Raw genomic sequence first — 25,148 nt, 5'->3', positions numbered from 1 at the left:
ACTACCAACAAGACCGGCGGAGAGGGACTGAAAGAGATTTGAAGGCCTCGGACGTGAGGAATCCAGGCTAAGAACTGTTATTATGGACATGTATTCGGGAAGGGACGGAAACCGGGGATGGGAGGGAGGGGGGGAAACAGAACTTCAAAAACACTTATGACTTTTGGGCTTAATTAATAAGTATTTTATCTAATACAAACTGGGAAATCGATGGAAGGGAACCTGAGTCCAACTTAGGAAAGAATCTAAATTTTCGATAAAAAAATGCTATATTAAGATGGTAAAGAGGAGAAATAATAACTTGCTGACATAATTATGGAAATTGGGATACATGAAGGGGGGTGGGGGAAAGTCAAGGAACAAGGTTATGAAAGTAAGATTTTTGAAATTATGCATGTTTTTGTCTTTGTTTATTTGTGTGTGTTATGTCTTTATAAAATCTGAAAAACCAATAAAAATGTTTATAAAAAAACAACAACAAATTTTGTGTGTGTGTTCAGCGCTACAGTGGATGCTTGGGTTGTGAACGTGATCCGTGTGGGATGCACGTTCGCAACCCACAGTGTTCGCAACCCACAGCCACGCGTCTGCGCACATGTGGGTTGTGATTCGGCATGTCTGCGCATGCACAAAGCACGATTTAGCGCTTCTGCACATGCGCAGCCACAGTAACCCATTCCAGTACTTCCGGTTTTCGGCGGTCCGTAACTCAAAAAAGCACAACCTGAAGCATCTGTAACCCGAGGTATGACTGTACAGTGGTACCTCAGGTTACATACGCTTCAGGTTACAGACTCCGCTAACCCAGAAATAGTGCTTCAGGTTAAGAACTTTGCTTCAGGATAAGAACAGAAATTGTGCTCTGACGGCACAGCGGCAGCAGCAGGAGGCCCCATTAGCTAAAGTGGTGCTTCAGGTTAAGAACAGTTTCAGGTTAAGAACAGACCTCCAGAACGAATTAAGTACTTAACCTGAGGTACCACTGTACTAACAACAGAGAGGGCAAACCCCAACAGAACAGCCTCCTTCCCTGGGGGCACTATGCCTTCATCATAATTTATCCTGTTCACACCTGCAAAGAGATGGAACTGCTATCATGCTCTTTCCCTCCTTCAGGGTTTTTTCGTGGCAAGAAGAAAGACGGAGGAAGCAGTGGCAGGAAGGGAGAGAATGGAAGAATTCCAATTGGCTCGTGCTATTTCCTGGAATCCCCATACAATTATGTAAAGGAGACATGGCAATTGGCCATTAAAAGGCTTGTCTGGAAGCGCCCACAGTCCCTAGTATATAATGAGATGAAAAAAAATGTTGAAATATACATTTATAAAGAAACCAGAAGCATTTTTACTAGGCATTGTGGGGAGTGATATAAATAGAAAGGAATGTAAGCTCTTTTTATATGCAATAACAGCAGCAAGAATATTACTGGCCCAAAAATGGAAGCAAGAAGTATTACCGATGATTGAAGAATGGAGGATGGAGTTAATAGACTATGCAGAACTAGATAAACTAACAGGAAGGATTCGAAACCGGCGGGACCAGAAATTCACGGAAGACTGGAGTAAATTTACGGACTATTTGAAAAGTATTTGTGAAGATCAAACGACGTTTGTAGGTTTGCAAGGAGTTTTGTGAGGAGTATTATTGGAAGTATTGCAAAAATGGAGAAGGGGAAGGATGATTTGTTAAGAGATGTAAAGGCAATATAAAGCTAAGAAATGCATAAGAAGTGGTTAAAACGGTGGATCATCAGAGGTGCTGATGGAAGTCTAAAAAGATTGTATTTTTGGTAAGTTTTGTGGTACATTTTATAATTTATATGTTAAAATCAATAAAAATTATTTAAAAAGAAAAGAGAGAGACAGTCCTAGAAGTCTCTCTGCTAGTGTCTCCGAGGTGAATCTTGATCTTGACATGAAATCTGCGTGCCATTGGCAGCTCTCAGTTGTCTACAAAAGCTTCAGTGAACCCCTTGAGTTTTCTAATCCCTGCTCTGGTGAGTTTTGCTGACATTCCCGTGCCTACAAACTCTTATAATAACTGTCGGAATCTCCACTCGGCCAAGCCGATAAGGCCTCATTTTCCTCTGAGCTGAGCCTTTGAAATCGCCTCCGACACGTTTAATGGCCTGAGCCTTTGATAAGCCCTCGAGCACATTCTATCCAGCAGGGTTCGCAGCACAGGGAAGAGACGAGAGGTTTGGCTACTGTCAGGGGATGATTAGCTGCTTGTGCTTAAAATAGTGCCCCTTCAGAGTTTGTGCGACCCCACAAACCTCTGTGTGTGACAGAGCTCCTCAGACATGTCTGCTCTAGTCACTTGTAGAGTCCGACAGTGGCTGTCTGCGGAAGCGCTTCCAGCAAAGAAGTTCCTTAACGGAAACGCGTCTCCTGGACTCACGACGTGACAGCTTCCGGCGAAGCATAGGTCTCCCTGCAGTTGCTTCTGACACCTCCCCGCTATTTTCGCTCGAAGTGTCTCTCACCCCTTTCTCTCCCCTTCTGCTTCCTGCCTGGGCTGCTGCGTCTCTCTCAGCATTACTGAGATCCTCCTCCAGAGACCCCGCGCTCCCCCTGCTGGTCCCTGCTTTGGCTGTTGATTCTCTCCCAGTCTCTGGGAGCCCTACCACTTCCCTTTCCTCCGAGGTCAGTTCCCTGACATCCACCTCCCCTCCAGGGCCCCCCTCTCCCCCGCCCCTACTCTCTCCTCTGGGCGGTGAGGAGCTGAAACCCCTAAAAGAATCCTCTTCATCTTCCGACGTCTCGAACATTTCCCTCCATCGGTCTTCGTTCCGACTCGCTGAATCCTCCTCCACCTCGGAATCAGCGAACCCCTCCAACTCTTCTTCTTCGTCGGTGGTGGCGAAGTATTCCCTCCGGAACCTCGCCACTGGCTGGGGTTTCCGAGGGAATCTCTGATGAAAAGTTTCAATCAAAACCTCGTCATCTACATCCTCTGCCCTGACCCAGGTGTTTTCCGACTCCGGCTCCCCTTCCCACATTACCAAATACTCTACTTGCTCTCCCCTCCACCTGGAATCGAGAATCTCCGCTACATGGTAGCTGTGTTCTTTTTCCTCCATAGCTGGTCCCCTATTGACCCTCCCCTCTCTGTCCCCTATATACGGTGACAGCAATGATCTGTGGAACACTGGGTGCAACTTCATGTGGTTAGGTAACCGGAGTCTGAAAGCCACTGGGTTGACCTGTTGCGTGACTTCAAATGGGCCCAGCCTTTTGGGTCTTAACTTCTTACAACCTCCTTTAAATGGTAACCCTTGGGTGGACAACCACACCTGGTCCCCCACCCTAATGCTTTCTCCTTCCCTTCTGGTTTTGTCTGCCTGCCTCTTATATTCCTCCTTCGCCCTGTTTAAATTAAGTTGGAGCTGGCGATGGATCGCTTCCATTTCTTCAACGAACTGTTCTGCGGCTGGAACGCTCCAGTTCTCCCCCTCCCCCCCTGGGAAGGCTCGGAGATGACACCCGTGATTGGCCAAAAAAGGGCTCATTCCCGTGGACACGTTCTCCGCATTGTTATAGGCAAATTCTGCCAACGCCAGCTTCTCCACCCAATCATTCTCTCTGTCATTCACATAACACCTCAAATATTGCTGGAGGACACCATTAGCTCTTTCCGCCTGCCCGTTGGTTTCTGGATGGCGGGCAGTGGAAAAATTCACCTCTACATGCAATAAGCTCATGAGCTTCCTCCAGAACCTGGAAGTAAATTGTTTCCCTCGGTCCGAAACCACCCTCAAGGGGGCACCATGCAATCTAAACACATTTTCCACAAACAATTTAGCGGTTTCTTCTGCTGTGACCGCATGTGAGCAGGCTATAAAGTGGGCCATCTTGGTTAACAGGTCTACCACAACCATAATGGCTGTCTTCCCTTTGGACCTGGGCAGATCAGTCATAAAATCTATTGCCACTGCCTCCCATGGTCTTTCCGGCGTGGGTAGTGGTTCTAATAAACCTGCCGGTGCCCGCCTCTCCCCCTTGGCTCGTTGACATCGGTCACACCCTCTCACATACTCCCGCACATCTTCCCTGACCTTGGGCCACCAGAATTCCCTGGTAACCAGCCACATGGTTTTGTGTTGCCCAAAATGCCCTGCTGTGGGGCTATCATGCAGTTGCTTGAGTACCTTTTCCCTCAATTCTCCTTCAGGTACGTATAACGCTCCCTTGTAGTACAACGCCCCGTTTCTCTCCTCAAAACCCCCGGGTTTGTCTCCCTCCCTCCTGAGACCCCTGAGTTTGTCCTGGGCATATTCATCCTGCACCGTTCCCTCTATCAGTTCCCTTAGCCCCACCAATGCCGCCCCGCACACCCAGCGATCCTCGGGAATGACATGGGTCTCTTCGGGTGCACCCTCTCCCTCCAAATATTCAGGTTTGCGTGAGAGAGCGTCCGCCCTAACGTTCTCCTGGCCTGGTACGTAACAAATCTCAAAGTTAAATTTGGAGAACTCCTGGGCCCATCTCAACTGCCGTTGGTTGAGCACTCGCGCAGTTCTCCAATACTCTAGATTCTTATGGTCCGTGCGTACTTGCACCTTCTGTTGTGCACCAATTAGTAGGTGCCTCCATCTCCGGAAGGCCTCATAAATCGCAAGAAGTTCCCGGTCGTACACCGTGTAGTTTCTCTCAGATTTGTTCAGCTTTCGCGAAAAGAAGGCACACGGTCGCCACTCGGACCCCTCCTTCCCCGGCTGCAGAAGAAGCACCGCCCCTATGGCTCTGTCAGAAGCGTCTGTTTCGACCCTCAGCTTTTTTTGTAAATCCACATGTAGAAGTTGTTCGTCAGAGGCGAAGGCCTTTTTCAGTTCCTCAAACGCTCGCTCCGCCTCCCCCGTCCAAACAAACTTCTTTTTGCTGCTGAGACAGTCCGTGATGGGCGCCGTCAGGTGAGCGAAGTTTCGGATGAACTTACGATAAAAGTTTCCAAACCCTAGGAACCTCTGCACATCCTTCTTAGTCTTGGGGGTTTTCCATTCCAGCACCGCTTGAACCTTGCCGGGGTCCATGGCCAACCCCTTGTCTGACAAGCGGTACCCCAGGAATTCCACCTCCTTGGTATGAAACTGACACTTCTCCAGTTTCACCCACAGTCTGTTGGCTTGCAGCCTGCTCAACACTTCTCTGACGTCTCTCACATGTTGCTCCTCATTCTCCGAATACACCAACACGTCATCTAAGAAGGCCACGCAATTCTTGTAGAGCAAAGGCCCCAGTACATGGTTCATAAAGGCTTGAAAACACGCGGAGCCTGCTTGTAATCCAAAAGGCATAACGAGATATTCAAATGCCCCCAAAGGGGTGAACATGGTGGTCTTCCATTCATCCCCTTTCCTTATACGTATCAGGTTGTACGCCCCCCTTAGGTCCAGCTTTGTAAAAATCTTTCCTTTTCGCACCCTGGTCAAAATATCATCAATCCTGGGCATAGGAAAAGCCACCGGCTCTGTCACTGCATTTAGGGCCCGAAAGTCACATACCAGTCTCGGCTTGTCCGTGTTCTTTTTATCCACAAAAAACACTGGGCTACCCCCCGCTGCCTTGGACTCTCTGATGAAGCCTCTCTTCAGGTTCTTGTCAATGAACGCTCGCAACTCCTGCATCTCCCTGTCTGACATGGCATACAACCTGCCTACAGGAAGCTGTGCTCCAGGGAGTAAATTGATCTGGCAATCAAAGGGCCTATGCGGGGGTAGTTGGTCAGCTTCCTTCTCGCTGAACACGTCGCTGAGATCAGCATACTGTGATGGCACCTTCCCCTTCTCCATCACTTCCGTCCCTGCTAGGGTGGCTTGGGCCCCTGCTGACCCCTTTTCCCCCCTGCAGTGTTCTAAGCAATGTGCGGAACCGAAGGAAACCACTCTTTGATGCCAGCCCACCAGCGGATCATGTAGGGCTAGCCAGCTCATTCCCAAAATAATGGGAGCGCCTCCCAAGGTGGCCACATTAAACGCTATCAGTTCTGTGTGCCTTGCCACCCTCATTATCATTGGGATGGTCTGCAAGCTGACGCCTCCTCCCAACAGTTCTCTGCCATCGATCGTGGTCACCTGCAGGGGGTTGCTTAAGGGGATAGTCTGTATCTGGTGTTCAGCCGCAAACTCCTTGCTCATAAAATTGCAGGAGCTGCCTGAGTCCAACAGCGCCTTTATTTTTAGGGGGTGTCCATTTTGCAACTCTAGCGACACTTCAATCACTAGAGCAGGTCGAGGAGCTTCTGGCACTGGCACTTGGGAAAGGGGCACTTTCACTGCTCTTTGGCCTGGCTGCAGTGCCCTGCTGGCAACCAGGCGTTGGCTTTTACCTGCTCCGTTTCTCCCTGCTCTTCCCCCTCAACAGTTCCCACCATCCCTTGCCATTCCTTCCTCTGGGGGCAGACTCTGGCAAAGTGGCCTGGCTGTTGGCAGAGATAGCATTTCCGGGGTCCCTTTCCCTCCTTCTTCGCCCCCTCACTGGGCTTTGAAACTGCGCGCGCGCGGGCTGTTCCGATTTCCATCGGCTCTGCCGGCGGGAAAGCTGGCTCAGGAATGTCTGGAATGCGTAACTCCTTCCAACGTTCCCCTCTCCCTTCCCGCCTCTCCAAGGCTCTTGCCTCCTGGCGCGCTCCAATGGTCAGCGCAGATTTGGTCAGCTGATCCATAGACACCGCCCTGGGGCTCCTGGCCAGCTCGTCTTTCACAGCTGAAGAAAGACCTTCTTCAAATAGCATCTGAATGGGTGCTGCCGATAAATCCCACCCCAATCTGTGAATCAGCATGGTAAATTCAGTCCAGTACTCACGGACAGATCTGCTTCCCTGCTTGCAAGCCATTAGCTGTCTGCGCACTACCCCCTCCTCAATATCGCTGGAGAACATGATATCCATTGCACGAAAGAATTTCATAGTGTCCTTCAGGATATCGTTGTGCGTTGCCATCAGGGGTCGAACCCAATCTCGCGCTCCCTTCTCAAGATGCCCAATTACGAAAGCAACTCGGGATTCCTCATCAGGGAACTCATCAAACTGCACATTCAGGGCATATTGCATTTCAGTCCTAAAGGCATGGTAATCCTTGGGGTCCCCCCCAAACTTCTGCACTAATCCTGGTACCTTTCTGGGGAACTGAGTGGTTCTCCCCTTCTTGTCTGCATCTTGAGCCCTCCTCTCCTCGAGCCTCGCCGTCTGCAGCGCAAGTTGGACCTCCAATGCTCGGTATCTGTCTTCCAAGCTTGGACCAGCTCCACCCCCTGCGGCTCCGGCTCCTGCTGGGTCGCTCATGATGCCTTCTCTTGCACAGGCAGCGTACAGAGACTGTCGGACTGCTGTCAGGGGATGATTAGCTGCTTGTGCTTAAAATAGTGCCCCTTCAGAGTTTGTGCGACCCCACAAACCTCTGTGTGTGACAGAGCTCCTCAGACATGTCTGCTCTAGTCACTTGTAGAGTCCGACAGTGGCTGTCTGCGGAAGCGCTTCCAGCAAAGAAGTTCCTTAACGGAAACGCGTCTCCTGGACTCACGACGTGACAGCTTCCGGCGAAGCATAGGTCTCCCTGCAGTTGCTTCTGACACCTCCCCGCTATTTTCGCTCGAAGTGTCTCTCACCCCTTTCTCTCCCCTTCTGCTTCCTGCCTGGGCTGCTGCGTCTCTCTCAGCATTACTGAGATCCTCCTCCAGAGACCCCGCGCTCCCCCTGCTGGTCCCTGCTTTGGCTGTTGATTCTCTCCCAGTCTCTGGGAGCCCTACCACTTCCCTTTCCTCCGATGTCAGTTCCCTGACAGCTACATTGTATAGAGTTTTATTTCTTACTATGCAGACAGCTAAGAAATATACATCCTCTCTCTTCGAAAGCAGAGAGCAACTGAAAAAAGGAAAAAAGGAAACAGGAAACCACTAACGTCACATCCCGTCTCCCTTTCCCGTGAGACTGCAAGGTCTCTGGAATGTAAACAGAGTCCTGTGACTCCCAGCAGCTGCCTAGTGAGAAACAGAAACTAACAATAACAAGAGCAAACTTACCAATAGACTGGAAATACCCCAGGGCTTCCTTTGCGGGTCCATGATAGAGTACCTTCCCCAAAGCCAGTAACGTCAAGCTATCGAACAGCTTGAAGATGGAATAGCGAGGTTGGTGGATGGAGAAAATTATGGTTCTACCTCTTCTGGAGAGCCTAGGATGAAAAGCCACACCTTTTAAGTTTTAGCTCTCTCGATGAGGTAGGACGATGGCAAAAATGCGAAAACCGCGCAAGTCTGCCCCCAGGCCTTAAATTTACAAACAGGATGCTGCCGCCTTTCTAAAGCTAAGCAAGGTTGGGTTTCTCAATGCCTCGATGGCCGACCACCTAGGGCAACATCCCCAAACTCGGCCCTCCAGCTGTTTTGGGACTACAACTCCCATCATCCCTAGATACCCAGCTCTACCTCTCTTTTAAATCAGAACCAGTGAAGGCGGTGAAGGTTCCGTGTGAGTGCCTGGAGGCGGTTGGTGGATGGATGGCGGCTAACAGATTGAGGTTGAATCCTGACAAGACTGAAGTACTGTTTTTGGGGAACAGGGGGCGGGCGGATGTGGGGGATTCCCTGGTCCTGAATGAGGTAACTGTGCCCCTGAAGGACCAGGTGTGCAGCCTGGGAGTCGTTTTGGATTCACAGCTGTCCATGGAGGCGCAGGTTAATTCTGTGTCCAGGGCAGCTGTCCACCAGCTCCACCTGGTACGCAGGCTAAGACCCTACCTGCGTGTGGACTGTCTCGCCAGAGTGGCACATGCTCTAGTTATCTCCCGCTTGGACTGCTGCAATGCGCTCTAAGTGGGGCTACCTTTGAAGGTGACCCGGAAACTGCAATTAATCCAGAATGTGGCAGCTAGACTGGTGACTGGGAGTGGCCGCCGGGACCACATAACACCGGTCCTGAAAGATCTGCATTGGCTCCCAGTACGTTTCCGAGCACAATTCAAAGTGTTGGTGCTGACCTTTAAAGCCCTAAACGGCCTCGGTCCAGTATACCTGAAGGAGCGTCTCCACCCCCATCGTTCAGCCTGGGCACTGAGATCCGGCACCGAGGGCCTTCTGGCAGTTCCCTCATTGCGAGAAGTGAGGTTACAGGGAACCAGGCAGAGGGCCTTCTCGGTAGTGGCGCCCACCCTGTGGAACGCCCTCCCTTCAGATGTGAAGGAAATAAGCAGCTATCTTTTTTTTTAAAGACACCTGAAGGCAGCCCTGTTTAGGGAACTTTTTAATATTTGGTGCTGTATTGTTTTTAACACTTGATTGGAAGCCACCCAGAGTGGCTGGGGAAACTCAGCCAGATGGGCGGGGTATAAATAATAAATTATTATTATTATTATTATTATTATTATTATTATTATTATTATTATTATTACAGGACCAGTGGTCAGGGATGGTGGGAATTGTAGTCCCAAAACATTTTGAAGGCCAAGTTTGGGGATGCCTAACCTAGGGGACCCTATGTGCAGCTCCTTAAGATCACAAGGAAATCACTGCTGCATTAGACCAGACACCCATCTGGTCCAGAATCCTGTTCTTACAGTGGCCAACCAGGTGTCTATGGGGAGTCCATGACCAGGACCTGAGCACAATCTCTTTCTCCTCTCCAGCAGCTGGTATTCTGACAGTGGAGGGTAGAAAATATGCATCATGCTTGGTGCCACAGATGGCCTTTATCCTCTGTGAATCTGAGGACAATGATGGCAGAAAGGCAGGGTAGAAATGAATATATCTATATATTGGTCCATCATTGCAGACCCTCCAGGTGTCCCTATTTCCCAGAGACAGTCACAGATTTGCAGAAGCCGTCCTGGTGTTCGATTTGATCCCGGAATGCCCTCTTTTCCTTAGGATGTTCCTATTTTCATTGGAGAAATGTCGGAGGGTGTGGAGTAGGATTCCCCAGGGATTTTTTCCCCAGCTGGGAGTCACCGGAACACAGTTCCGGCGCCTCTCAGGTGAGCGCCATTGCCACTCTAAGAGAACAGTTCCGGCACCTAGAAAAACAGCACTCGGAGTCCCTATTTTCATTGGAGAAATTTTGTAGGGTATGGTAGGACACACACACACACACACACATACACATATATACATATACATATACATATATATACCATATTTTTTGCTCTATAAGACTCACTTTTTCCCTCCTAAACAGTAAGGTGAAATGTGTGTGTGTCTTATGGAGCGAATGCAGGCTGCGCGGCTATCCCAGAAGCCAGAACAGCAAGAGGGACTGCTGCTTTCACTGTGCAGCGATCCCTCTTGCTGTTCTGGCTTCTGAGATTCAGAATATTTTTTTTCTTGTTTTCCTCCTCCAAAAACTAGGTGCGTCTTGTGGTCTGGTGCGTCTTATAGAGCGAAAAATACGGTATGTATATATCCTACCATACCCTGCAAAATATGGCACTGCTATTATTATTATTATTATTATTATTATTATTATTATCACACACACATTCTTTATTATGGCCCAAAGACCCGCAAAAACAATTTTGAAAAATTGCTTCATAATCCAAGCTATGGTGGACGCTCGGGTTGCAAACGTGATCTGTGCGGCAGCAGGAGGCCCCATTAGCTAAAGTGGTGCTTCAGGTTAAGAACAGTTTCAGGTTAAGTACGGACCTCCAGAACGAATTAAGTACTTAACCCGAGGTACCACTGTATTATTATTATTATCCTTAAGCACTTCCAAGAAGGGATAGCGCTTCTTACCTCTTTAGCAGGAGGAGAACAGCGTTGGCAGTGCTGGCATCGAGGCCTGTAGTGGGTTCATCTAGGAATAGCACTGGTGGTTCAGTGATCAGTTCCATTGCTATATTAGTCCTCTTCCGTTCTCCCCCAGACACGCCTCGAATCAGTTCAGTTCCTACCTGCAAAAAAATTAATTTAGGCATACCAAGCGTGCATCAGACACTGGAAAAACACCTCTAAGTGGTGTTATGGTATTCAAGCTGAGAAGTTAGAAAGCTGTACAGTTACTGACTGACACCTGTGTGCATGAAAGCAGCCTCTGTCCCAACCTCTTTTTCTTTGTGCTTCCTGGAACAAACAAGAAGCCCTGTGGAATGACTCCCAGCTCAAGTGTATAAAATCTCTCTAAAAGGGAGATTTCACAGCCTGCATCTTTTCCAACCCAAAGATTGCATGATCCTTTCTGTAAGGCAACCAAATCATTTTCTTTTTAAGTTATTTGTTCATCTTTGTTTCGCTACCAGCAGATAGAGACTTGTTTGCTGTAACTTCTGCAAAAACTCTGTGAATATAAAGCTTCACTTATTTGGAAAGCTAAGTGTCTGTGATTTATTCTAGCCTAAGTATTTTGTGAGTAACAGTTGTTTAAAGGGGGTGAAGGCATAAGTAAATCTAACCAAGTTTTAAGGTGCTTTGAGCAATCACCCCTCTGCTACAAGAGAGTAAAGATCTTTCTTCCAAACTTCTCACTCTAACATGGGGCGGGTAGGGTCACACTATTAACACTACCGTATTTTTCACTCTATAAGACGCACCAGACCACAAGATGCACCTAGTTTTTGGAGGAGGAAAACAAGAAAAAAAATATTCTGAATCTCAGAAGCCAGAACAGCAAGAGGGATCGCTGTGCAGTGAAAGCAGCAATCCCTCTTGCTATTCTGGCTTCTGGGATAGCTGCGCAGCTTGCATTCGCTCTATAAGACGCACACATATTTCCCCTTAATTTTTAGGAGGGAAAAAGTGAGTCTTATAGAGCAAAAAATACGGTAAGTTTGTGCTAACAGCTATGGGAATATCAGCAAAACCTTTTAAATTACCCCCAAGATGTGCTCACCTTAGTATCAGCCACTTTGCTCAGCCCCAGCTCATTGATAATCTGGACTACACGCTCTTCCTTCTCCTGAAAGCTGATAGAGTTCGGAAGCCGCAAGGCTGCTGAGAAGAGCAGATTCTCCCTCACTGTCATTGTTCCCATGACAACATCATCCTGAAAGCAGAATATTTTGACTGTAAGAAAGCACATGCAAAGGAATATCCTTCTTCCCTCCGCCCTGCCATTCCAGGTGCAGAAACTGAATGGACTAGCAGCTGACTCTTACTTGAAGAAAGCCCATTAATTTTAATGGGTCTACTCTCTGTTTAGGCCCTATCTGCCCTATAAATTCAAAGCATCATCATACCATTTTAAACAGTCATGGCTTCCCCCCTAAGAATCCTGGGAGCTGTAGTTTGTTAAGGATGCTGAGAGTTGTTATTGATGGACAGCGTCTTGCCTTGGTACTCAAACAACTTGGAACCCAAACACTGCAAACCCAGAAGTAAGTGTTCCAGTTTGCAAACTTTTTTTGGAAGCTGAACGTGCTCCGTTTTGAGTGCCACACTTCCATTTTGAGTGTTATGTTGAGGTCTGCCTGTTTTCACTATTTATTTTGCTTTTTTTTTGGCCGCTTTTTTGTTTTGTTTTGGTGACTGTGTGGGACCCAGTTCAGCTACTGGTTGATTGATTGTGTGACTGCAGTACATTGTTTATTGCTTTCATTTTATGGATCAGTGGTCTTGTTAGATAGTACAATTCATGTTAAATTGCTGTTTAAGGGGTGGTTTTTAAAAGTCTGGAACGGATTAATCCATTTTGCATTACTTTCTATGGAAAAGCATGCCTTGGTTTTGGAACGCTTTGGTTTTGGAACGGACTTCCAGAACAGATTAAGCTTGAGAACCAAGGTACCTAAAAGGCAAAGGCTTGTTACAAAAAACTTCAGACACACAAGGTACAAATGAAAGTAAGAGAGAGTGATAGAGAGCAGTTTGCTGAGTGCAGGAATTTCTCTCTCCTGGCTCAGTGTGACCTTGAGATAGTTAAAAGAGTATTTGCATCAGAAATGAACCTTCTAGAATCTTCCAGAATTTTCTAGCACTTTCCAGTTTCTGCCCACAAAGACTTTAGTCATGACAGTTAGGAGGCCCTTATTACCCTCACAGAGCTACAATTCTCAAAGTGGTTTAACAGTCAGTCCTTCTTCCAAGGGAACTCTGGGAATTGTAGTTCTGTGAGGGGGAAGAGGAGTCCTACAGCTCTCAGCAACTCGAGTTCCCAGGATTCTTTGGGGGGAAGCCGTGGCTATTTGAAGTGGTATGATAGTGCTTTGACTGTGTTGTGCAGATGGGTGTTTATCATCCCAAGAACTGGGGTGATGGGGAAAACAGATATAGCAGAAGCAAAATCCCAAAGTCTGAGACACTCACCTGAACTACATATCCTGAGATGCACTTGAAATTGGGAGGTTGTGGGACACCATCTATAAGAACATCCCCTGACAAGCCAGCAGGATCTTTTCGAGCAGCCAAAACATCTAGGAGGCTAAAGGTAAAGGTAAAGGTAAAGGACCCCTGACAGTTGTTCGGTCGCAAACGACTCTGGGGTTGCAATGCTCATCTCACTTTACAGGCCAAGGGAGCCGCCGTTTGTCCACAGACAGTTTTTCTGGGTCATGTGGCCAGCATGACTAAGCCGCTTCTGGTGAACCAGAGTAGCGCACGGAAATGCCGTTTACCTTCCCGCCACAGTGGTACCTATTTATCTACTTGCACTTTTGACGTGCTTTCGAACTGCTAGGTTGGCAGGAGCTGGGACTGAGCAATGGGAGCTCACCCCATTGCGGGGATTCGAACCGGCAACCTTCTGATCGGGAAGCCCAAGGCTCAGTGGTTTAGACCACAGTGCCACCTGCGTCTCTAGGAGGCTAGAGATGGTAAAATGTCCTGTCAAGTCCTCCTGCTTTTGAGACTATGATTTCCAACAGGGATAATGATGAACAACACAGCGAGTTCTTTTTCTGGACCCAAACTCTGAGGACTGTGTTATTCCTAACCAGCTCTGGAAGAGACATTCTCACTCTAAAAACACTAATAAGCAAAAAAATAATCATATAAAACGAACCAATGAGAAATTGAAATCTTGTGATAAGGAAGCCCACTGGAAAGCAAGCAAATGATGCTCTTAAATGGAACATTGGAGAAACAGGTTATTACAGTGGTACCTTGGTTTGCATACGTCTTGGTTTGCATACGTTTTGGATTACAAACACATCAAGCCCAGAAGCGTGTGCCCCGGTTTGCAAACTTTTTTTGCATTACAATTTTTCTGATTACGAACAATTTTTTTGGGGGGAGGCCCCATTGGCAAAAGCATGCTTTGGGTTGCAACCTGTTTTGCTTTACAAACGAACCTCCGGAACGGATTATGGTTGTAAACCAAGGTACCACTGTAGTGGATTATTGCTATGAATAAGTAGTGGTGCCAATACTTTGGTCTGGCAGGGCTCCTTTTGCGCCATAACTGCATGACAAGAAGAAATTCAGCAGCTGTGCTGGTGCTGCCATCGCTGTATCTGCAGGCTGAGAAAAGCCTCATTTTCTTTTTTTGTCCGATGTCCCTATTTTCCAGGGACAGTCCTGGATTTACAGAAGCCGTCCCAGTTTCTGATCTGATCCTGGAATGTCCCGCTTTTCCTTAAAGGTAAAGGGACCCCTGACCATTAGGTCCAGTCGTGACCGATTCTGGGGTTGCGGCGCTCATCTCGCTTTATTGGCCGAGGGAGCCGGCGTACAGCTTCCGGGTCATGTGGCCAGCATGACTAAGCCGCTTCTGGCGAACCAGAGCAGCGCACGGAAACACCATTTACCTTCCCGCCGGAGTGGTACCTATTTATCTACTTGCACTGGTGTGCTTTTGAACTGCTAGGTTGGCAGGAGCAGGGACCGAGCAATGGGAGCTCACCCCGTCGCGGGATTCAAACCGCCGACCTTCTGATCGGCAAGTCCTAGGCTCTGGACACCCCTATTTTCATTGGAGAAATGTTGGAGGGTATGGGGTTATCCAACCCCAAGCCATTTGAAGGCAGCGTTGTATAGGGAAGCTTTTTTAATGTTAAATGTTTTATTAAATTTATATATATATTGGAAGCTGCCCAGAGAGGTTAGGGCAACCCAGTCAGATGGGCGGGGTGTAAATAATGATGATGATGGAATAGGGCACCCCTTTCTTCACTGGAGAAATGTTGGATGATATGCAGTTGTTTGAAGCACAGGCACCCTTTCAAATGGCACCCCCAATTACATGTGACTTCAAATAGCATTCTTCAAGCACAATTTATATGCAATTAGGATTTTAAAGCCAATTCACAGCTTCACAGGCTTGCTTTGAAACCTGAGGAAGTGGATCTGGAAGGGAGTTTTGCAATCCTTTCTTTCCCGGACCTTTCTTCTTTCTTAATCCTCTTCCCCAAAACTGCTCTCCGTTCCATAAGCAGGGGGTGAGGACAGGCTTCTGGGCAAGCGGTTTCGACAGAGAAAGGAAAATCCTCACCCATCTCCAAAGCATGTGCTAAAGGTAAAGGGAGCCCTGACCATTAGGTCCAGTCGTGACCGACTCTGGGGTTGCGGCGTTCATCTCGCTTTATTGGCCAAGGGAGCCAGCGTACAGCTTCCGGGTCATGTGGCCAGCACGACTAAGCCGCTTCTGGCGAAGCAGCAGCGCACGGAAACGCCGTTTACCTTCCCGTCGGAGCAGTACCTATTTATCTACATGCACTCTGACGTGCTTTCGAACTGCTAGGTTGGCAGGAGCAGGGACCGAGCAACGGGAGCTCACCCCGTCGCGGGGATTTGAACCGCCGACCTTCTGATCGGCAAGCCCTAGGCTCTATGGTTTAGACCACAGCGCCACCCGCGTCCCCTAAAGCATGCGCTACTAGCTTCTAATTAAATAACAATAATTCCAAAAATCAAAGCTTTCTGATAACAGATTTCCCACACCACTTGGAATTTGGCCTTAAGATATACTCACGAAGATTTGCCGCTTCCCGTTGGTCCCAGGATAGCATTCATGCCTGGCCTCATGATGCCACTAGAAGTAAAAATGAATAAAAAGGAGGTTCAGTTTATCAATTGTTTTCTGCGTGATCTATGTGGCATAATGACATCAGATCCTTTTCCCATGTCTTCTGCCACACCAACGTTTTGTTACAGAAATTTCCGTTCTGGAATTGTTGGCGATATAAATGGTTCACCTGCTATAATTCTGCTCATAATTTTATTCCTCCACCTGCCCACAGGTCTTTGTAAAATCCTATATTTGGTGTTAAATCTAGATTCTTCAATATCTCCTCTTCCATTTTAAAATACCAAATTTCTGGCCCATATGTATGGAAATATACAAAAAAATGTATGCCCTGCCCAGGGCCAGATTTACCGTATTTTTCGCTCCATAAGACACACCTAGTTTTTAGAGGAGGAAAACAAGAAAAAAATATTCTGAACGGAACAGTGGATGTATGATTTTTGTGGTTCATGCTGTGGCCACAGACATGACATGTGATTTGACGGTGAGTTTGGGGTAGCCCAATGCAAAAATCCTGAGGATCCGTGTGGATCCGTGCTTTGTAACCACGTTTTTGCGCCATTGCGGCCCCATGAAACAGTGGATGCGTGATTTTTTTGGTGCAGGCTGTAGCCATGGGCATGCTATGTGATCTGATGGTGAATTTGGGGTGGCTAAATGCAAAAATCCTGAGGATCCATGTGCTTTTACCTCCCCCCTCCCAGGCAGCCTCCTTGATCGCTAGCATCCCTTATCTCCCTCCTGATCGCTTGACGATCAGCTGCTTCCTTTCAACACCCCCTTTCCTCTTGTTTATCTTAGCGTCTTTTCCTTGGCTGGAACAGTTTTTTTGCTACTCCTTTTCTTCTAATTTCTCTCCTCATTGCTTGCTTTAGTATTCCTGTCTCCTTTCCTTGCAAGTTCACTGTCTTTACCTCCCCCCTCCCCTGGCAGCCTCCTTTACCAGCAGCCTTATCTCCCCTCCCGATCGCTTGCTGATCAGCTGCTCAGTGGCTTCGTTTCAACACCCCCTTCCCTCTTTCTTAAAAAAAAAAAAAGAAGCACGATCTGCTTTTCGCCCCTGGGCAATTTGGCTCCAGGCACCACGCATTCACTCCATGAGACGTACAGACATTTCCCCTTACTTTTTAGGAGGGAAAAAAGTGCATCTTATGGAGTGAAAAATACGGTATCTGACTTTTAGAAGACATCTGAAGGCAGCCCTGTTTAGGGAAGTTTTTAATGTTTGATGTTTTATTGTGTTTTTAATACTCTGTTGGGAGTCGCCCAGAGTGGCTGGGGAGGCCTGGCCAGATGGGTGGGGTATAAGTAATAAATTATTATTATTATTATTATTATTATTATTATTATTATTATTATTATTAGGTTCCAATCTTCTCACTTTAAAAAGGAAGTCAAATGAAAGGAAGGCTATCTCCCTAGAATTTCTCAAGGCTTGAGGAAGTTTGTGCACATAACACTCTATTGTTTTCCAGATTTAGATGCTCTTTCATGTGCCTGCCCATATAATTGTTTCAGCTATCAGATTGGCACTTGCATAACATGGACCTTGCAGAGTAATTTAGTGGCTCTGAGCAGCAGCAGTAGCAGCAGCAGCATTGTGATGGCTTTGGATTCGGACTCGGAGGCTGAACCTGAGGACTCCCAGCCTGCACAGGAGTCCCCGCCTCCAGAACCAGCTGAGCCGGGGCTGAGGTCTGAGCCTGAAGGGTCCTCACCTGTGCTGGATCCTCAGGTGCAGGCACCAGCTGAGTCTGCTCTGGCTCCTGAGGTGATGGAGGACCCATTGCCTGCAGGTGCTCCACTCTCAGCCCCGTCAGGGGAAGTTGAGGTTGCCTCTGGGTCCGGTAACCCTCCAGCCTCTCCTGAGCTGCAGAGCCTCAGGGCAGAGAGGCGGAGGGAACTAAGTTCCTGCAGGAGGAGTGCTCGCCTCCAGGCCAGGAGAGGCGAGTCATCTGTGGACCGGGGCCGCCCTATGCCTCGGGGCAGATAAAAGCCAGCCAGCCCCAGTCCCAGGTTGCGGGAGCAACGTTGTTGGTAGCCTGTTCCTGCCTGCACCCTGTCCTGCTCTCCTGCCAGAGTTCCTGACCTCACCCGACTCCCTGCCTTGGACCCAGCTTCAGCTTTGACGGACAGCCTCCATACCGCACCATTGACCTTGGACTAGACTCAGACCTCACCTCTCGGTTAGCCCCCAGGACCAGCACAAGCATCCTGAAGGGAGAAACCCATTCTCTTGATGGGAAGCTCAAGTCTCCCCAAGGGAAATGTCACATCTAACACGTGGTACACATTCCTCCAGCAAATAAAACAACAGAATTAAATCACAGGAGGCTTATAGGTAGAGGAGGATGGGCTTGTGTCTCATACTGAGGCAAAGCTGAAGAATGGGATTGGATGCTCCTTTTTGACCTATTCAAGGTGCCTGTTCCTGTCACACATGAGGGTCCTGCTTCAATAATGTATTCTCCCCATCTTTATGTCATATTGTCTCTTCGCCCTGCTTCCCAGTAGGCTTGCTGTAGACCTGGACCTCCCAAAGGCAGTTCCAGCACTTTAAAGCTGGGCTTTTCACTCCACACACAAAATCTCGGCAAAGATATTCGCAGTGATCCTTTCAGAATTGTGCCATTAACTAAGCAATTGATATTGAGAACTCCCCCCCCTCAAAAAAAATGATACCTAAAACTTCAGCTCACCCATTCCATTTACTATCTGAATACATTTATTGTCTTGAGCTCTCAATGAATCAGGAAGACGAGCTCCTTAAGTACCGTATTTTTCGCTCTATAAGACGCACCAGACCATAAGATGCACCTAGTTTTTGGAGGAGGAAAACAAGAAAAAAATATTCTGAATCTCAGAAGCCAGAACAGCAAGAGGGGTCACTGCACAGTGAAAGCAGCAATCCCTCTTGCTGTTCTGGCTTCTGGGATAGCTGCGCAGCCTGCATTCGCTCCATAAGACGCACACACATTTCCCCTTACTTTTTAGGAGGGAAAAAGTGAGTCTTATAGAGCAAAAAATACGGTAATGTTTGATGCATTACTGTATTTTAATATTGTGTTGGAAGCCGCCCAGAGTGGCTGGGGAAACCCAGCCAGATGGGCGGGTATACATAAAATTATTATTATTATTATTATTATTATTATTATTATTATTATTATTATTAGACTTCCCCCAAAATTCTCTGTTAAGACGCACATTGTATGCACTTACTAGACGTTATGCAGGATTTTCTTTTCCACCACTTTCCGTTTGCACAGGGGTCCCCGGGACTGCTTGATGGAATACTGGATGCCGTGGAAACTCACCACTGACCCCCGAGGGGATCGGAGAGATTCTCTGGTTGGGACTGAACGCAGGAATGGACCCCCTCGTTCTGGTTCATTCCCAGGAGATACATTCCTAGGGTTGGACACAGCAGTTGTTCCTGGACCATTGCTGCATGTTTCGAACTCTATCGGCCCAACGCTGACAGAGTCTTCGATTTTCTCCAAGGTTCCCATCTGTCACTGCCTGAAATATTGAAATGCATTGAATTCGCTTTTGAACAGAAGACTTGCAGCGGATTTGAAGCACTCCCTTTGAGGATTCCAAGAAACGTGAAGAATCCCGTCATTTCTACAGCACTTTCAAGGCACATATTATCGTCATCCCCAAAATAACATGCCTAAAATCTACCAGGCTTTACGGAAAGATTACTTAAGGGTTTTCTGCAAATATAAAAGATACAACACAAAAGGGAAAAGGGATTGGGAGGGAAGAAGAAAATAAACAAGCACAGGCACAATTTCTTAAGGTGACATAGTTATTATAATTATTGCTTGGATGGAGACCATTCAGGGAGGAGAGGAGTCAAAAGGCAGCTGGGTTCTTTCTCTGCTGGTGGATTGGGCCCCATTATCCCACTGAGATACAGGCAACTCTCAACCTACAAAGGGGTTACGCTCTGGAGAAAGCGTGTAAAGCCAAAATTGTGTATAGTCAAAATACATTGGGTTCTATGTCGGGTGCAATTGCCAAAGTCTTTTCCCCCAGATGCCTTCCTTCCTTTTTAATGTTTTTTTTTTTGTGTGTGTGTTTTGTAAGAACGTAAAACCAGAGGTATAGCGTGGGTTGCCAGTGCCCAGGGCAAGGCATGTATCCTTAGTACCACCTGCCTATAGGCTGGAAAGAGGGGGCAATAGCTTGGCGACCTGCCCCAGTGGCAGCTGCAATGCCCCATGAGCGTTGAGCATGGCGGAAAGCTGAATGTGCTCAAGTTAGATGTGTTTGAGTTACCTGTACTCTCTTACAGCAGTTTTGTAACTACTCTTCCTGTTTCACAGACCAGGGATCATGAAGATAAGAGCTAATTCTTTGCCCTAGACAACTGGACCTGAGCCATCTATATTTTATGATATGGTTGTATAGATATAAATTTATGAATAATTCTAATCAAGCTTCGCTCCACTGTATAAGCAAGGCAGCTGACCTCATTTTTGCTCAGTATGTAGTATTCTAATAGGAGCTAGGTGTTCATTTAGCAATTCGAGAGCTTGTTAAAAGTACTGAAACAGGAATGAAACAACGGGCACAGTCCTCTGTGCAGTTCCCATTCATTGCACAACAGACAATAGAAAATGGAAGAAATACAACGGTGGTCAGTGTTTACATTTCTGATACTGCAATCCTATAAGAGAAATACAAGAGTACCATCAGTATTGGCACTCTGCGGGATCCTGAAGAAAAACCTGTTAAAGCACGGATTCCCCTGAACTGAACTTTTGGCTTTATTGTTTCAGCTGTTTTTTCACTCTTTTAATTGTTACACACTTTTAATTGGCTATTTAACTAGGGATGTTTTAATGCTCAATGGATTTGTTATGTAATAATAATAATAATAATAATAATAATAATAATATATGTCTATCCAGAAGCCCCACTGAATTCAGAATAAGGTTTGCGGAACTCAGTGAGACTTTGCTTTGAGCAGACATGTATAAAATTTTACTGCAAGCCAGAACGTCCCCATATCAACTCATTCTTCCAATATGAATTCACACAAGCCACTATCCGCCTCAGATCCTGCCACTGTGGCCACAATCCCACACCGCAGTCTAGCGATAATATCAGCCTACTTTACTGGAAGCTGCCTTATATTGAGTTGGCTCATTGGTCCACCTAGCTGAATATTACCTTTCTCAACATTGCCCCATCCCATGTTCTTGAACTAAAACTCCCACCACCCCTGACCACTAGGCATGCTGGCTTGGAACGATGGGAGTCGTAGTACAACAACACCTGGGGACCAAAGGCTGGTCTACACACTATAACTGGCCGGAGCTCTCCAGAATTTTAAGCAGGAGTTATTTCTGTCCTGGCTCTACCTGGAAACAGCAGGGATCGAACCTGGACCCTCGCGTATAGAAAGAAGATGCTCTAGCGCTGAGCCATGGCCCTTGCCCTAAAATACAGGTGAACTATATTCTTATTATTACCTGCCTTTGACCCTGAGTTCCCAGGGCAGGTTACAGTGTTAAAACACAATACTGAAAACTTACAATCACAAAATTAAGGTGAGTCTTAAAACAAAAGCCAGGGTAATAAGGAGCACCTTAAGTATTTTCTGGAAGCTGGACAATGAAGGTGCCCGATGCAACTCTTTGGGGAATTATAGAATTGTAGAGTTGGAAGGGACCAAAAAGATTATCTCATCCAAACCAGGAATCTTTTGCTCAAACCCACAACCTTGAGATTAAGTGTCTCCTGCTCTACTGACTGAGCTAACGGAACAACAAATCTGCAAATTGTTATTAATTCTGAATATTATTTTGCCCTTGTTCTGTTTCTTTACTTATGAAGAAAACTCAGAGAGCAGAGGGGAGCACAGACAGACTTTCAGAAGTCAAGATGCTTGATTAAAAGGAGACCTTTAACTGGATCATCCTCTGCGAACTGATGCGAGTGCAAATTCAAGTTACAAACAAAGAACTCATGATCAGCCATGTCTTCTGCATTAGCCCATTCCAAGGAGGGGTGGCAAAAAGGGCTTTTAAAAAATCATTAAAGATTTTCTTGGTTTGCAAAAGCACATGCCTTGTCTCTTTTTTCAGGCTGTACAGTCTTTCTTACAAATCAGCTACATTTGTTGTGAGACATTAGTGTTGAGTACTGCTTTTGCAAGAAGATCACACCTATCCATTCTTAAGGAAATCAGCCCTGAGTGCTCACTGGAAGGACAGATCCTGAAGCTGAGGCTCCAAAACTTTGGCCACCTCATGAGAAGAGAAGACTCTCTGGAAAAGACCCTGATGTTGGGAAAGATGGAGGGCACAAGGAGAAGGGGATGACAGAGGACGAGATGGTTGGACAGTGTTCTTGAAGCTACCAGCATGAGTTAGAGCAAACTGTGGGAGGCAGTGGAAGAAAGGAGTGCCTGGCGTGCTCTGGTCCAGGGGGTCACGAAGAGTTGGACACGACTAAACAACAACAACAAACTGCCTTCTCTGCAGAGCAGACCGGCAGACTCCCAGCCCTCTGAAAACTTAGCCCCAAGTAAGTAACACAAATTGCAGATAGCAGTGAGGCTAAAAGAGTGACAGGCAAACTAGCCATTACATAGCATCCTCTCTACTTCCACTGCCCAAGCGATTCAGTACCTCTTTGGTTCTGTTGCTGCCCCAAAGCTCCCGGTCCGATTCAGCTCAGCTGCCTACAGGTCTCTCCCCAGCAGAACTGAAGGTGAAAACCGCTATTCCCTGGTTGCTGCTGACTCAGTTCAAGGCAACTTACATAAACTTTTGTTTGAGGAACTCTCACTCATTAGCAGCTTCTGATGCTGATGGGAGTGTCAAATTACTGCTGTCACGCAATCTCCCCTGAGGTCACTGGAGGAGAAGTCACAAGCAAAGAGTCAGCGTGCCTTTGTAAAGAGAATTTTAACTGTATTTTTGTTGTGGTTGGCTTTTTGTCTTTTTCTTTTGGCAGATAGGGGGGTTTCGGAAGATCGTCGGAGATGTAGGAAAAAGAATCTTCCGGTTTTGAATTTGGAGACGTCCCCTTTCTCCCACTGGTGATTCCACGTTTATCCCTGAAAAGCCGTGTAAGAAACTGCATGCAGGTTGCAAACATGACTGCCGGAATTCCTCCTGCTTTTCCAGGTTGCTGTTTGAAGCTGTGCCCTGTTCATGCCTCAATTTATAAATTGGACAGAAATAAAAAATCCTTTCCCCTTGCAATCTCTTTTTGTGTTGCTTCCCAAACAGTGGTGAAGTACAAGTAGGTTTTTAAACACTCTCCCTAGAATAACATACCCTCCTCTCTGGATGTCCTATTCCATAATAGGCCGTAAGGTTACCAGATTTTTTTCAATGAATCCGGGGACACTTCAATGGATTTTGTATGGGGACTGATTTGTAAATCCGGGGGCTGTCCCCAGAAAACGGGGACATCTGGTAACCTTATAATAGGGACATCAAACAAGCAATCAAACAAACAAAACTTTCCCACCCTAAATGTATTTAATAATAATAATAATAATAATAATAATAATAATAATAATAATAATAATAATAATAATTTATTATTTATACCCCGCCCATTCCCCAGCCACTCTGGGCGGCTCTCAATCAAATGTTAAAAACAGTACAGCATTAAATATTAAAAACTTCCCTGAACAGGGCTGCTTTCAGATGTCTTTTAAAGATAGGATAGCTGATTATTTCCTTCACATCTGCAGGGAGGGCGTTCCACAGGGTGGGCGCCACTACCGAGAAGTCCCTCTGTCTGGTTCCCTGTAACCTCACTTCTCGCAATGAGGGAACTGCCAGAAGGCCCTCGGTGCTGGATCTCAGTGTCTGGGCTGAACGATGGGGGTGAAGACACTCCTTCAGGTATACAGGACCGAGGCCGTTTAGGGCTTTAAAGGTCAGCACCAACACTTTGAATTGTGCTCAGAAACGTACTGGGAGCCAATGCAGATCTCTCAGGACCGGTGTTATGTGGTCCTGGCGGCCACTTCCAGTCACCAGTCTAGCTGCCGCATTCTGGATTAATTGCAGTTTCCGGGTCACCTTCAAAGGTAGCCCCACGTAGAGCGCGTTGCAGTAGTCCAAGCGGGAGATAACTAGAGCATGCACCACTCTGGTGAGACAGTCCGCGGGCAGGTAGGGTCTCAGCCTGCTTACCAGGTGGAGCTGGTAGACAGCCGCCCTGAACACAGAATTAACTTGCGCCTCCATGGACAGCTGTGAGTCCAGAATGACTCCCAGGCTGCACACCTGGTCCGTCAGGGGCACAGTTACCCCGTTCAGGACCAGGGAATCCCCCACACCCTAACCCTAATCCTAACCCTATCCCTCAAAAACAGTACTTCTGTCTTGTCAGGATTCAACCTCAATCTGTTAGCTGCCATCCATCCTCCAACCGCCTCCAGGCACTCACACAGGACCTTCACCGCCTTCGCTGGTTCTGATTTAAAGGAGAGGGATAGCTGGGTGTCCTTTATTTGCTGTTGTGCATGTAGTTCCAGAATACTGTCTTGCAGTTTAAGTACAGTCGGACTTCGGAAGTCGAATGGAATCTGTTCCGGAAGTCCGTTCGACTTCCAAAACTTTTGGAAACCAAAGCGCAGCTTCTAATTGGCTGCAGGAAGCTCCTGCAGCCAATCAGAAGCCACAAAAGCAGCATCAGACGTGTGGGTCCCAAAGAACGTTCGCAAACTGGGACACTCACGTCCAGGTTTGCGGCGTTCAGGAGCCAAAACATTCGACTCGCAAGGTGTTCGACTTCTGAGGTACGGCTATACAACACAGCCTGGAAACGTCTTACTTCTGAGTAGACAGTGTCAAGTGTCATTTACAATAAAGGAATAAACACTCCATATGTTTCCTAAGAAATGGCTGGCTGTGGAAGCATTGCAATGAAAGAATTTAAAGCGCATTGGTGACCTTTTCCTTTGAAAATATAGGAAGTGCTTTGTATGCCAGCTTCACCATTTCCTTTACAGTGGTACCTCGGGTTAAGTACTTAATTCGTTCCGGAGGTCTGTTCTTAACCTGAAACTGTTCTTAACCTGAAGCACCACTTTAGATAATGGGGCCTCCTGCTGCCGCATTGCCGCCACACAATTTCTGTTCTCATCCTGAAGCAAAGTTCTTAACCCGAGGTACTATTTCTGGGTTAGCGGAGTCTGTAACCTGAAGTGTATGTAACCTGAAGTGTATGTAACCCAAGGTACAACTGTATTTGGTGCAGGGATTTTATTTTAGGATAAACAG

General features: G+C 47.1%; 1 protein-coding gene across 2 annotated transcripts in view; it reads right to left on the bottom strand.

Moving 5' to 3' along the window:
- LOC309532856 (broad substrate specificity ATP-binding cassette transporter ABCG2-like) overlaps positions 1-22,766 on the bottom strand; it is a 48,993-nt gene extending 26,227 nt beyond the window's left edge. Inside the window, exons 1-7 of one of the 2 annotated variants that reach the window (XM_082223583.1) lie at positions 22,663-22,766; positions 19,105-19,404; positions 15,832-15,891; positions 13,230-13,344; positions 11,818-11,970; positions 10,725-10,882; positions 8,019-8,170 (exon numbers count right to left, since the gene is read on the bottom strand). In XM_082223583.1, the coding sequence (XP_082079709.1) occupies positions 8,019-8,170; positions 10,725-10,882; positions 11,818-11,970; positions 13,230-13,344; positions 15,832-15,891; positions 19,105-19,394 (928 nt within the window). In that variant the 5' untranslated portion in view covers positions 19,395-19,404; positions 22,663-22,766. Of the gene's footprint in view, positions 1-8,018; positions 8,171-10,724; positions 10,883-11,817; positions 11,971-13,229; positions 13,345-15,831; positions 15,892-19,104; positions 19,405-22,529 lie in introns of both variants that reach the window. The other variant, XM_082223582.1, reaches the window with a different exon arrangement.
- Positions 22,767-25,148: the final 2,382 nt, after the last annotated feature.

The sequence above is a fragment of the Podarcis vaucheri genome (genome assembly GCF_965113315.1).
Source record: "Podarcis vaucheri genome assembly, chromosome: 5".
In the NCBI taxonomy this organism is placed as follows: domain Eukaryota; kingdom Metazoa; phylum Chordata; class Lepidosauria; order Squamata; family Lacertidae; genus Podarcis; species Podarcis vaucheri.
Note: the sequence above shows the minus strand (reverse complement) of the source record. Positions and strands in the feature narration are given on the sequence as shown.